General features: G+C 32.6%; 1 protein-coding gene across 1 annotated transcript; it reads left to right on the top strand.

Moving 5' to 3' along the window:
• Positions 1–1,426: 1,426 nt before the first annotated feature.
• On the top strand, positions 1,427–12,959 carry LOC114194636 (L-arabinokinase-like). The gene is made up of 29 exons (XM_028084984.1): positions 1,427–1,596; positions 1,826–1,933; positions 2,352–2,420; positions 2,537–2,620; positions 3,035–3,111; positions 3,487–3,553; positions 4,283–4,340; positions 4,452–4,519; positions 4,600–4,662; positions 5,451–5,504; positions 5,603–5,705; positions 5,783–5,892; positions 5,981–6,100; positions 6,900–6,956; positions 7,100–7,266; positions 7,372–7,513; positions 7,727–7,810; positions 8,146–8,271; positions 8,473–8,603; positions 8,686–8,767; positions 9,027–9,114; positions 9,380–9,423; positions 9,540–9,635; positions 9,719–9,795; positions 10,537–10,734; positions 11,030–11,195; positions 11,633–11,704; positions 12,082–12,285; positions 12,601–12,959. The coding sequence occupies exons 1-29, from the start codon at positions 1,489–1,491 to the stop codon at positions 12,739–12,741; spliced, it is 2,964 nt and encodes a 987-aa protein (XP_027940785.1). The 5' UTR covers positions 1,427–1,488; the 3' UTR covers positions 12,742–12,959.
• Positions 12,960–13,496: the final 537 nt, after the last annotated feature.

The following is a 13,496-nucleotide window of genomic DNA, read 5'->3' as shown; positions in this document are numbered from 1 at the left end:
TATATATATATATAAAGGATTTATTTTCGGTATCCATTTTTGTTTTAATTTTATCCTTTAAATAAATTGTGTTTTAAATTAAAATAATTAATTTTAAATAATTATTTCTTTAAATTTAATTTATTCTTTTCAATTTAATATTTTTTAAATTATGCAAATTTAGTTTTATTTAACCAAAACACTTTTATTGAATAATTAATGAAAACACACGCGCATGAATAATTAGTGAAAACTCATGGTATGTGTATTTTTTTATAGTAAAAAATAATAAATTAATAACATTTTGATTATTATAATTATTATTGTTGGTAAATTTTTAATTAAAGAATTATTAAGTTTAAAAAATGATCAAATTTAAAAAGTTATTAAATTAAAAGAAATATTTAAAGGGTAAAATTGAAAAAAATATAGATATTAAAAGGAACTGTATTCTTTATATATATAGATATAGATATAAATAATAATTATGTAAATGTTCTTGTTGTACATATCTATCTATTGCACACTACATATTTGAATGATGTTGGATAATTAGTATGAAATAACTTCTAAAACAATTATGGATGTGTAAAAAATCAGTAATTTATTTTAAAAATATAAATATGAAAAAAAAAACTTATGGTTATGTATTACTATCAATTTAAAATCTCCATGTCCAATTCTACTGACAACATATTAGTTTTCTGTTACTTATGATAAGAAATTAATTGTTTTATTAAAGATAGGATACAACATTTAATTAAAAAAAATCATATAATTTTAAAAAATTATTATTATAAAAAGTAACAAAGAATAGTATGTTATTGGGAAAAATTTGCGACTAATTTTTTCTATGTATTCAAAACAAACATTTTTTTTTCATATTTAATACTTGTATATAAATAAATTTTAATTTATTCAATTTGATTTTACATCATTGTTTAAAAAATATCCTTGTATTTGACTTAAACAAAGCCCATTTTGATGTAGAACTAATTTGTTATTTATTTTAATTAATTTCATCACTATCAATAAAAATGTTAACTAACTATATTGCCTTTTAAAGCTTTAATATGTTATTCTTTTCTATTTATTAAAATAATTAGCAAACAAATATTAACCATTTTAATTTGTGAATAATGTAATTAATTTATAACTAATATATAAATAAAATATATAATAACAGTTTGTATAGTTAATCACAACAAGGTTTACATTTTTTAAATCAACCTTTCTAGTTTAGGTAAAATATAATAACACTACATTTTTAAAATTAACAAAATTGATGATATATCTTATGGAAAGTAACAAAATTGAAAATAGTAAATATAAATAAATAATAATAACAGAAAGAAGTGATTAATACATGTTTAACTAATTAATTAATTAATTATCATTCATTCATTCTTTCTTCGTGGATAATATATAAAAGCACCAATTTATCATCTGAAACATACAGTACTATCATTCTCTTGTGGGAGACTTTGAAAGAAGTTGAATCACTGCAAAATGAGGATCGAGCAAGAGAGTGATGGAGTCTCAGCTTCCACAAAGCACCTAGTATTTGCGTATTATGTCACTGGTCATGGTTTTGGCCATGCCACTCGAGTCACTGAGGTCTCTGTCTATACCAAGCCACCTTTGTTTTTCCAATTAAATGGGTGCTTTATCTCTCATTCTTAAAAATTGTTTTTTGTTTCTGGGTTTTTAGTTTTGTCCTTGATCATCTCGTACAAAATGAAAAAGAGTTTGAATTTTTCTGTGTCTGTTTTGTGGGGGTATTTCTTTTTTTCTTTTTGGTTTTGTTATGATGGGAGGTTTTTTTTTTATTCGAATTGTATGCTAGGTGGTGCGGCATTTGATTCATGCGGGGCATGATGTGCACGTCGTCACTGGTGCTCCTGATTTCGTTTTCACCACTGAAATACAGTCTCCTCGCTTGTTCATTCGCAAAGTGAGTTTGAATTTTTTTGCTTATTTGTCTATTTCTTTTATCTTTAAAGTCTCTTTGTAATGCTATCCAAAAGGCAGTGTTCATAATCTAGTTAACAATTGATATGATTGTTAAAGAAGAAATAATGTCTAAACGCATATGTGTAACCTGTGGATCGTAGTCTATCCTTGTTGCTTGTGGAAGCTTCATGATTTTGATGAAAAAGGGGAGTTCTGTGCTATAAAAAAAACATGTTGTTTAAGGGTTGTTAATGTTCTTCGGTGGAGTTGATTTTAGTGTCATGATGATCCCAATTGCAATAGATAGGAACCCGGATCAGATCGAACTGTTTGTGAGAATTTTCATTGTGTATACAAGTACATTGCTTTGAAGAGACTGCTTATACGTTCATGTTTGTTTATCCATCTGTGTAAAATAGGTGCTTTTGGACTGTGGAGCTGTTCAGGCAGATGCATTGACGGTTGATCGCCTTGCCTCTTTGGCTAAGGTATGACAATGCCATTGCCTTTTGGATTGTTTATAGTTGTTGTGTTTTGAGGTAGATGTCTTAATGTTGTTTATTTCTGTTGCTTATTATCCCTTGCTTGTTTGTGGTTATGTTAGTATTCTGAAACAGCAGTGAAGCCCCGTGCACAAATCTTGGCTCAAGAATCTGAGTGGCTGAACTCTATCAAAGCTGACTTAGTGGTACATTATATGTCCTTCCCATTTTTATTGGAAACAAAAGTGAAAGGGAAACTGATAACTAATTCATAATGCTTAGAATAACTTCAAACACATTAGTTTGGACTTCTGTAAAAGGTAATTTATAAGGGTGGGTGAAAAGTTGATTTTTTGATAAAGATTTTATGTAGCAGAAGTAATTTTGCATTTGATTATAATTATGAAAAAAACAGGTTTTTTGGGTTTGTTTGCTTGTTTGAAAAAAATCTAAGATCTGATTATTTTCAGATTCTGCATTTTTCTCCCCAAAAGTTTATCCAAAATACTTTAAATATTTAACAAATGTTTTCAAAAAGAACATTATTTTTTCCTCCACAAAAATAGAATTTCTATATTATATACTTGATGGATCCTTGTAAAGCTAACACGAGAAAGCAGGTCTCAGATGTTGTCCCAGTTGCATGTCGAGCAGCAGCAGATGCTGGCATTCGCTCTGTTTGTGTGACCAATTTCAGGTATCTTATGCAGACCTCCATTTTCCTTTAATGTCCTTTTTCTTTTGTTTCTTACAGTAATTTGTTGAGGGAGGACCATTATATGTAGGAAGGACATGGGCTTTTTGCTTATGATGTCAGAAAATTTAGCTGACAAATATATTTTCATGAATTTTATGTATCCTTTCATCTCAGTTTAGGGTATTTTCATTATTCCAAATGCATGTCATAGATCAATTTTATGTTGCGTATGTGGATATGCATATACTTTCTACTTTATTGCCTTAAGTAGTCTTGCTGTATCAATTGAAACTTTAAATGTACATGTATGTCCAAGAGTGATTGTTTTTGTTCAGAGCCCATATTTAGTCTCGTTCCATGTCTTTGTGATTTCAGTTGGGACTTCATCTATGCAGAGTATGTCATGGCTGCTGGACTAAATCATCGTTCAATAGTTTGGGAGGTTATAAAATCTTCTCCATATAGCAAGTTATCTTGTTTCATAACTTTGTTTGTTGAAAGAAATGTCAGAAGTTGCGGATTCTCTTATTTGTACAAAAATTTGGAATTTTTTTGCTCAGCATTTAGTCACTTGTATAAAACTTGTGACAAATATGTAATTTTACAAAATACTTTAATGTTTCTCAGCTATCAAGGTTGAAGAAGAGTCATGAAAGAATTCACAAATATTTGTTAAAATTTCTTAGAAAGTGGACTTTAAGCTTAATCTAACCTCTCAAAGTAGTTTGTAATATGAGGTTTGCACGCATCTATAGATTATAATTTGGCCATATCTTTAGTTGATGTTCCAACACGTCCTCTCATTCCTGAACATTTTGAATGTGAGAGTAGATATTTGTGGATTGTTAGATAGAGGCCCAATAATGGATGGTATGATAGATCTAAGAAATCTCATTAGGCCAGGCTTTGATACTATCATAGAAAGTGGACTTATTTGGATGTCATCTATGTTCTTAGTTTGTAATGCTAGTGTCGTAATTGTTAAGATACCCTGCAGTGGCTACAGATATGGCCTAGTTTGTTTCCAACAATAACCATGAAGCATAAGAATAGGCTGAATGGAAGTAAAACTTTTAAATGGAAAATTATGCTCCTAGTTTTGTTTTTTCACTTGTTATGCTTTGTGCTTGAAACATGATAAATAAGTGTAGTCAAATATATCCTGTTGCAGATTGCGGAAGACTATTCACATTGCGAGTTCCTTATTCGCCTCCCAGGATATTGCCCAAGTAAGTCAATTTTTATATAATTTCATGCCAATAACCAATATTAATTTAATATCCACTTAGATGTGGTGATGATAATGATTAAATAGAATTTGGCATCTCCAATTTTTGCAGTGCCTGCTTTTCGGGATATTTTTGATGTCCCTCTCGTTGTGAGGAGGTTGCACAAATCTGCAAAAGAGGTATACCTTACAAACCAATATGAATCTTATGAAAAGATGATTTATCTCTTATTCTGAGCTTGTGATCTTTCTTGTTGAAGGTGAGGAAGGAACTTGGAGTAACGGATGATGTGAAGCTAGTTATTCTCAACTTCGGTGGGCAGGTAATCTAGAGCTCCACTTTTAAGTACCAAACCTTGATTTTTTCTTGGTATGGGTTGTAATAATTGTTTGCTATCTGTGTCTCTTTGACTTTCATGCTATTATGTTGTTAATGTACTTGAATTGTGGGATGCTGTTGTAATGGTATGTTTTTGTTTTGTGTTGGACGCTTTAATTATCCCACTTAAGTGTCAAATGCAAAACAGTGTGATGCCCTTATTCCTGATGTCACTCATTCAGTTTTTCTGAAATTATCTTCCCTTATGACCATCTTTTGACATAAAACAGAAGTTTCAATTAAAATCTCATGATTATAATAAATCTGCTGTTACACATACAATCTTTAATACTTTGCCGAGAGCTAACTCTACTAATAACTTATTAGGATCAACTGAATTAAAGTACCTGTATAATAGTATTATCTATCACTCTATCATTTATTTCAGTTATCATATATCCGTTGATTATTGCCTCATGAAGTTAATAATGTTCTTGATATAACTGTGGGTACTCCTTTGTATTCTTTAAAATCAGCAGGGCATATATTCATCTGTTGTTCTAATTAACATTTCTGGCACTAATAAAGTCTACAGTTCCTGTAAAGATATTTTGCAGTATATTTTATTGTCAGTACTGATTTGATTTGTTATTGATCTTTGGTCATCTGTTGACCACGTACTTGTAAATTTTACACTTTTCTGGATTTTGGGGCATGGAACTCTACTAATTATTTGAAACAGAGTCGCTGAATTTTCATCTTACTTTTTCCTCTATTATGTCTTGTCTCCAGCCATCAGGATTGAAGCTAAAGGAGGAATTCTTACCGCCTGGCTGGTTGTGCCTGGTACTTCTTTAGCCAGTCTGCTATGTATCATTGTCTCATTTAAAATGTTCATTTATTGTACTTGTGTATTATTGTTATGCCTTACTTCTACGATCCAGGTTTGTGGTGCTTCTAAAAGTGATGACCTTCCACCTAAGTTTATAAAACTTGCTCAAGATGCATATACACCTGACATTATTGCAGCATCTGACTGTATGCTTGGTCAGTATAAAATGCATACAGTTGGAACTAAAAATGGATTAGATAAAAGAGTTTCTAATTTCTGTTTGTTATTATAGGGAAAATTGGATACGGCACAGTTAGTGAGGCCTTGGCCTACAAGTGTCCTTTTGTCTTTGTACGAAGAGATTATTTCAATGAGGAACCATTTTTGAGAAATATGCTTGAGGTATTCTATTGACTTTCTCTGCTAGTTATTTTTTTCTTCAATGTTATTTGTTTTGAGTGCCTTACTAGAAATTATCTTTGTTTCTTAGCATTATCAATGTGGTGTTGAAATGATTAGAAGGGATTTACTGACTGGTCATTGGAGACCTTATCTTGAACGAGCATTAAGTTTGAAACCCAGCTACGAAGGAGGCATTAATGGTGGCGAGGTACTATCTATTTCTTTTAGTAATCAACTCTTCAAAAACTTTATATTTATGCTACCCGTAAAATTTTCTTTCTACTATGAAGGGTTTGTGTGGAATGAAGGAGAAGGGTATGGACTCATGTTGAAGAAATAGAGTGTATAAAAATCAAGTTAATTTGTCGAAATTATTATTTTAGGAATGATAGAAATTTCTAACCTTCCTTATTTGTTACCTCATGACCACAAAGTGTCTGTTTGAATAATGAATTGAAACTGTTTAAACCGAAAAACACAGTAACATTAGTTTTTGAAAAGTTAAAAGACCTGTGTGAGCAAAGAAAGTTTGCAATGGAGATACAAAGACAATCGGAACCTAAATGGGCTTAACAATGCGCTTTTTTGTCCTGAAGGACCCAGTTGTAGTGTAACCTATAAAGCTAATTCTTTGGCCCTCCTTTGTAACAACCTACACTAGAATTTTGAGTTAAAAATCTTTTAAACTATCACTATTCTGAATTTATCTGATGAGTCATATACAACAATAAGACAGGTAATATTTAACCTAGCATTGTCATTGCCAATAATTTTACTGCTCGGGGTAGATGTTTCTACATTGGGATCTGTTTTTGTAATTTGACTGAAACATTAAAATGTTTATCTTTTTATTGGGTTGTAATCATCTACCAATTCGTGTCCAGATGCTTAAATTTTTCTAGGGTTGCTCCTTTCCCCACATTGATCATGTATATCTATGTCAGCATTGATGGTTTTAATCATTCCAAGAGAAGTGATTAATTTTTATAAAACATTTGTAAATGTAGGTGGCAGCACGCATCCTGCAGGAGACAGCTTTGGGAAAAAATTATGCATCAGATAAGGTAAACAGCTTCTGGATATAACTTTTTCGTTGTTGGCTTTTGTTAAACTTTGCCAGCCTTGGCCAACTTTGCTTTCATGAAAATGTTGTGAAAGTGATAAAATTTTTGAATCTTCATTTCAATTTTGACTTTATAATATCCAGCTTAGCGGTGCTAGAAGGTTGCGTGATGCCATAGTTCTTGGGTATCAACTTCAAAGGGCCTCTGGCCGAGATATTACAATCCCAGAATGGTATACAACTGCTGAAGACCAACTTGGGCCCTCAACACCAGCTTCCCCTGTGCATGATGGAAGCTTAGCATTGAGCCTGTGGGTATCACCTCACTTTTTCAGGGGGATATAATCTTGTTGGTTGTTTCCTAATAAGTAATAATATAACTGTCTCCTTTTTCTTTCCTTGTATTGTTTCTTCAGGGACTTTGGAAACTTTGACATTCTTCATGGAGATGTTCAAGGACTTCCGGATACTAAAGCATTCTTACATAGCCTATCTGAATTAGAGGAGAACCACAAAAGGCGGGAGCGCAAGGCTGCGGCCAGTCTCTTCAACTGGCAGGTGTTAATCATTTTTATGTGGTCAATCAAAATTTTCTTTTAGCCTAAGAGTTCTCAGTGGATACAAGCAATTCTTTTAATGATTGAAATACTGATGAAATCGCATTACTATTATGACAACATTACTGTGGCAATACATTTCATTATCTATTAAATTCGAAGACCTTCTGCTCTTTGTTCTTTAACTTTTGACACTGTTTTATACTGGTGACAGGAGGACATTTTTGTTACGAGAGCTCCTGGAAGATTAGATGTTATGGGTGGTATTGCTGACTATTCTGGAAGTCTTGTCCTGCAGGTTGAATCAATCTCCTAAGGGCTTTAGTGTTTATTACATATAGTTTCAACTGTTTAACTTTTTCACATACTTTAACATTTATGATAATACATTATTGTAGACATGAAGTTCTATTGTTTATCACGATGAATATCTACTACCGTATTACATGCCCAACTACTACTACTGTAGTGCATAACACTACTAGTAAAACTGAGATGTACAGTGCTAAACATTGGTTGTCACATTTCTATACCATTGGTTTAGTCTGAAAATGTTACAGAGATGACAAAGTTATTCATAAAAACTACTACTCACTAAGGCCTTTTTATTCTCTTTCTTTCACTTTTCTGTAGATGCCAATTAAGGAAGCCTGCCATGTCGCTTTGCAAAGAATCCATCCAAGTAAACATAGGCTATGGAAACATGCTGAAGCTCGGCAGAATGACAAAGGGGGAAATCCTACCGCTGTCTTGCAAATCGTATGTTGGAGAACATTTGGAAATTTCTATATACTATGAGTTAACATTGACAACTTGATTGGAGTTTGTGTAACAATGAAGCTTGAGGAGTGAATAATGTTGATTATAAAATACAAACATTAGCTGGATATCTTTCCTTGCAGTTTTTGCTATAATAAGACTTTCTTATTGTGTGTTCTAAATGAATCTGGATCATGTCAGGTATCATTTGGATCAGAATTGAGCAATCGAGGCCCAACATTTGACATGGATTTGTCTGATTTTATGGAAGAAGGCAAACCAATCACATATGAGAAAGCAAAGAAATACTTTGCCCAAGATCCTTCCCAAAAGTGGGTAACACTTATGCATGATTTTATTATATGAATAAGGCATGTCTGGCATTCCATCAGACTAATATAATAACTATCACAGGTGGGCAGCATATGTAGCAGGTGCGATTTTGGTGTTAATGACTGAATTGGGTGTTCGATTTGAAGATAGTATAAGCATGCTGGTACCTCCTGTTCTCCACCTGTGTTACTGATACTTCTCTTTCACAAACAATAAACTCATACTGAATGCTTATAAAATTCCCCATGGGTGTTGATAACATCATTGCCACTGATTTTCACATTCAACTCAGTTCTAGATGGGAGTACCTTTCCTCCTTTAGTGCAATGTTGAAACAATTGTCCTGGCCTATAATTGTTCCACTTACTCTATCTCCATATTTTTTATATTCTAATATGTAGACATTGTAAACAAATATGTAGGTTTCATCTGCAGTTCCAGAAGGGAAAGGTGTATCCTCTTCTGCCTCGGTGGAGGTTGCTAGTATGTCTGCTATTGCAGCTGCTCATGGTAATTATGCTTCAGTTATGTTAAATTTTCAACCACTAAAGTGTTAACTCTTTCATTAATTTTGGTCATTTTATTGCTTCTTCACATTGAGTAAAATTAATCTTCTTCAAAGGAGATCTCTTTTATCTATGGTTCATTCTCTTCTATCGAAAAGAGAAGCTTCTCTTTTTTATGATCTTGATACCATTTTGGTGTTTACTGAATGCCTAAGTAGGTCCAATTTTTGTCATGTGGGTAAATTAATTTCTCTGTTTGTGTAACTCAGGGTTAAATATCAGCCCAAGGGAACTGGCCATACTCTGCCAGAAGGTTGGACTTTATGCATTACTCTGATCTACGTTGATTTCCTATGATTTTATCTTTTATCTTTGGCATGCATTGTCCTCTAGATGTAATTTCAATTGATCTCTTACAATTTTCATCAGGTGGAAAACCACATTGTAGGAGCTCCTTGCGGAGTCATGGACCAGATGGCTTCAGCATGTGGTGAAGCCAACAAACTTCTTGCTATGGTTTGCCAGGTGTGCATCATTACAAGCTATCTAAAAGCATATTTTCTTATTCTTTAGAAACTATATCATGGTACTGCTCTTTATTGTTGTAGCCTGCGGAGATTATTGGTCTTGTTGACATTCCCAGCCAAATCCGTTTCTGGGGAATTGATTCTGGAATAAGACACAGGTTGGTGATCTATCATTATTTGCCAGATTTACTGTATTCAGGTTTTTCTGCTGTGAACATCAGTTTTGGTTGTGTTAATAAAACAAGAATTTTGGTTGTCTTTTGGGGAAATATAAGGAAAAATGATGGCAAGATATTTTAACTGCCACTCACCTGTGGTGCAACAATAGTGAGGGTTATAGATATAGTTTCTACTTGGATGGAACCATTGGTACTTAACTCGCATCCATTATACAACAAGAGAGAGAGAGAGAGAGAGAGTTTCTTTGACAGAGCAGCAGAAACAAAAGCCTTAGTTTTCTCGCTTACTTCCTTATCCTTCTGTTCAAAATTATCCATTTATATCTGTTTCTGGGATTCTGCATGAACTGCCAACATCATTTCAAAATGGACTTTCTCCAATGTTCATGTACAATTTGGCTCTATTATGTGTTTGTAAAGCTTTTCGATCTTTTACATATTTTTGTTGAATATTTTGAACTTGTAGTATGTGTGTATAAGAAAAGTTTGTGCTTAACTTGTAAGACATGCTAGGGTTTTATCTTTGGTCTGTTTTCATGATTTTAGTAATTGTAACTTTCATGAAGGTATGCCCTTTTGATATACAAGAACAATTTATGAGCCTTAACTTAACTGCATAAACTTTTTGGATAGTTCTATGCTTAAACAAGAATATCCTGTTTCAGTCCTTATTCTATCTTGGACATGTTCATGAACTATCGTAAGTGTTGTCTATTTCAGCGTTGGAGGTGCAGACTATGGTTCTGTTAGAATTGGCACCTTTATGGGTATGAAGATGATAAAGGCCAAGGCTTCTGAGGAATTGTCCAACAGTTGTGCTGCTAATGGGTTGAACTATGATGAAGTGGAACAAGATGATCTAGAACTGCTTAAACAAGAAGCCTCCTTAGATTATTTATGTAATTTGCCACCTCATAGGTAAATCCCTTTTTCTCCTTTCCATAAAAAAGGTTATCATGAGTGGATTATTATGTCAGATAAATTAATTCTGCATATAGAACTACTACGATACTTACCAATAATCACCCTATGATTGCTTATGCAATGGCTTCGAGGAGTATTATAAAATGGTCTCATTATCTTGTTAATTGGATCATTATTATGCTTAAACATTGTATTGACCTTTCCAATTTCTTCATCAACTTTCTCTTTTAGATACCAGTACTAATCCTTACAATTTTGGACGTTAAGTATTATTCATTTTTGTTTGCAGATTTGAGGCTCTTTATTCTAAGTCTCTTCCACAGTCCATTGTTGGTGAGACATTTTTAGAGCAACATGAAAATCATAATGATGCTGTCACTATTATTGATCACAAGCGTACTTACGTAGTTAAAGCTCCCACAACGCATCCAATCTATGAAAACTTCCGAGTCAAGGTTAGGACTTCATTAAAGCATTAAATTGGTTACAAGTAACTGATGATTAGTTCTAGTTGTTGCATTCTTTTGCCCAATTATTATATACAAGTCTCAGTAAACTCTCCTGTCGTAATTTTATACTTCAGAAAATTTGTCTTTGTATTTTTTTTTTTTGGAAAGTTAATTATGTAGTCAAGCCCGTGTATAAGGTTCTATATCTCGGTCATTTATATTTGGCAAATAACTGTTATATTATGTAGATCATAGAATGGTACATTTGAATACTTTGTCACACCAAATCCACATTCTACAAGAGACGTTGACTCTTAAAACATTTTTTTTTTTCATAATGTGGTAACTTTTACCTGCTATCATGAAGCAAGTATATATCATATTTCCTATTTCCTATTATAATTATTTGAATTTTAATTAATTATCCATCATATTTTGTGCAGACCTTCAAAGCACTTCTATCATCTGCATCTTCAACCTATCAGCTTGCATCCTTAGGAGAACTGTTATATCAGGTACATCCACAGCTTCAGTTGATCAACTTACTATGATAATAATTTTGGATGAATCCATGATAATATTGGCTTTGGTCCCTATTTTTAGTATTTTAAATTCAATTTTTTACATCTTATGAACAATGTCTTGTCCATAATAAATCATTCACATCCTTTTAACATTCTTTGTATAACAGGAAGATCAGAAGAGTTAGTTGAATGTCTATATTATTTACTGTTAATTGTTGGATTAAAATGCAACTAACAGACTTATTACTTGTTTGATAGAAAATTATTTTCCTGTCCTCTTTTTGAATATTAACTTTGGCATTGGAATTGAAGAAGAACACCAAACCACAAATCGGAAAAAGTAATCAAGTTTTAACTATCTTATGCAGTGCCACTACAGCTACAGTGCTTGTGGACTTGGCTCTGATGGAACAGATAGGCTCGTACATTTAGTGCAAGAGTTGCAGCACAGTGCTGAATCTAAATCTGAAGGTGGAACTTTATATGGAGCCAAGATAACTGGTGGTGGTTCAGGCGGAACAGTTTGTGTAATTGGTAGAAACTGTCTCAAGAGCAGTGAACACATTTTTGAGGTATTCATTTCATTATGAATTTAATTTAATACAATATCATAACTAAGAAATACTGAATATCTGTTGTGGATAGAAGGTAACTAAGGCTTTCAGGATTAAGATTCTACTTGAATAAAGTTTGTTTATCCAAACAAACTTTCAATTGTTTTAGTTAAATTAAAACTATAACTAAAAGCATATTTAAACTAACTTTTTCTCATAGTAAATGCTGTTTTTATTTGTCATGGTAGCATCTGATTCTTTCTTTGTAGAACTTTGCCTTAGTGAGACATCATGAAAACTAGAATCTGAACCTTACAACGAATTTTGATGCAGGTTCAACAGAGATACAAGAAAGCTACTGGTTACATGCCTTTTATTTTTGAGGGTTCATCACCAGGTGCTGGAAAATTTGGGTACCTGAAAATACACCGTCGAACTGCCCCAAAAAAGGCTGATAGTCACGGGGGAAAATAGAAGTTGATCATGGCTTATACCTTAGGAATTCTTACCTTAACGGAATTAATATGTATAGTTTGGTTACATTTTGAACCATTTCAATTTATTATTTAACATTTGCAGTTTCTTTTTTGTGATTATTTTTACCAAAATTTATATGGCCAGGATGGAACATAATTGCTGGCATGTTAGAATATGTAGACTGTGAATAAATAGTGAACAAAACATTATTTGAACTTTTGTTTGGGTGCTTACTACCTTCTATTCCCGCGTATCAAAATTATTTGAAGCCAAATGGAAATTAACATAAACCATATGGAAGTTTCTCCGAAAATAGTTTTAGATAAAATATAAGTGAGATAATAAATGTGTGTAAATGAAAAGGACATTTCTGGAATTTACTTTTTGGAACATAATAATCAATTCCAAAATTTTATTTAGAGAAGTCAAACATCCTTAATTTTCCGGAAGCTTTTGAGGGGTGAGAAAAGACATTTGATGAGGTGAGGAAGCAATTGGCTTATGTTTGTAGGCCGGTTCACCAGATTTGTTCTGTTGCATTAAATTTTTACGACTGACTTTTCCTTAACGGTTACAGCCATACATTCAATCCATCCCTAGTTGCTTGGAAAATTTCTAGTTCTTGGGATTTGCAACCATATTATCATGGAGACAGAATTTCAACCAAATTAAATAAGGAGTTCTCGAGAGGGTAGTCATGTGTTAATTTATCCAATATTTTCAACGTCTTTAATATCTTGGAGAGAATATTA

Source organism: Vigna unguiculata, chromosome 8 (assembly GCF_037176805.1).
Source record: "Vigna unguiculata cultivar grain cowpea cultivar isolate G323 ecotype 2 chromosome 8, ASM3717680v1, whole genome shotgun sequence".
NCBI lineage: Eukaryota > Viridiplantae > Streptophyta > Magnoliopsida > Fabales > Fabaceae > Vigna > Vigna unguiculata.
Note: the sequence above shows the minus strand (reverse complement) of the source record. Positions and strands in the feature narration are given on the sequence as shown.

Excerpts from the sequence above, each read along its gene's own strand:
- LOC114194636 (XM_028084984.1), top strand. The coding sequence starts at position 1,489 with ATGAGGATCGAGCAAGAGAGTGATGGAGTCTCAGCTTCCACAAAGCAC. Across the intron at positions 1,934-2,351 it reads CTCGCTTGTTCATTCGCAAA|GTGCTTTTGGACTGTGGAGC; the intron begins GTGAGTTTGAAT and ends TGTGTAAAATAG. Across the intron at positions 5,505-5,602 it reads CGCCTGGCTGGTTGTGCCTG|GTTTGTGGTGCTTCTAAAAG; the intron begins GTACTTCTTTAG and ends TCTACGATCCAG.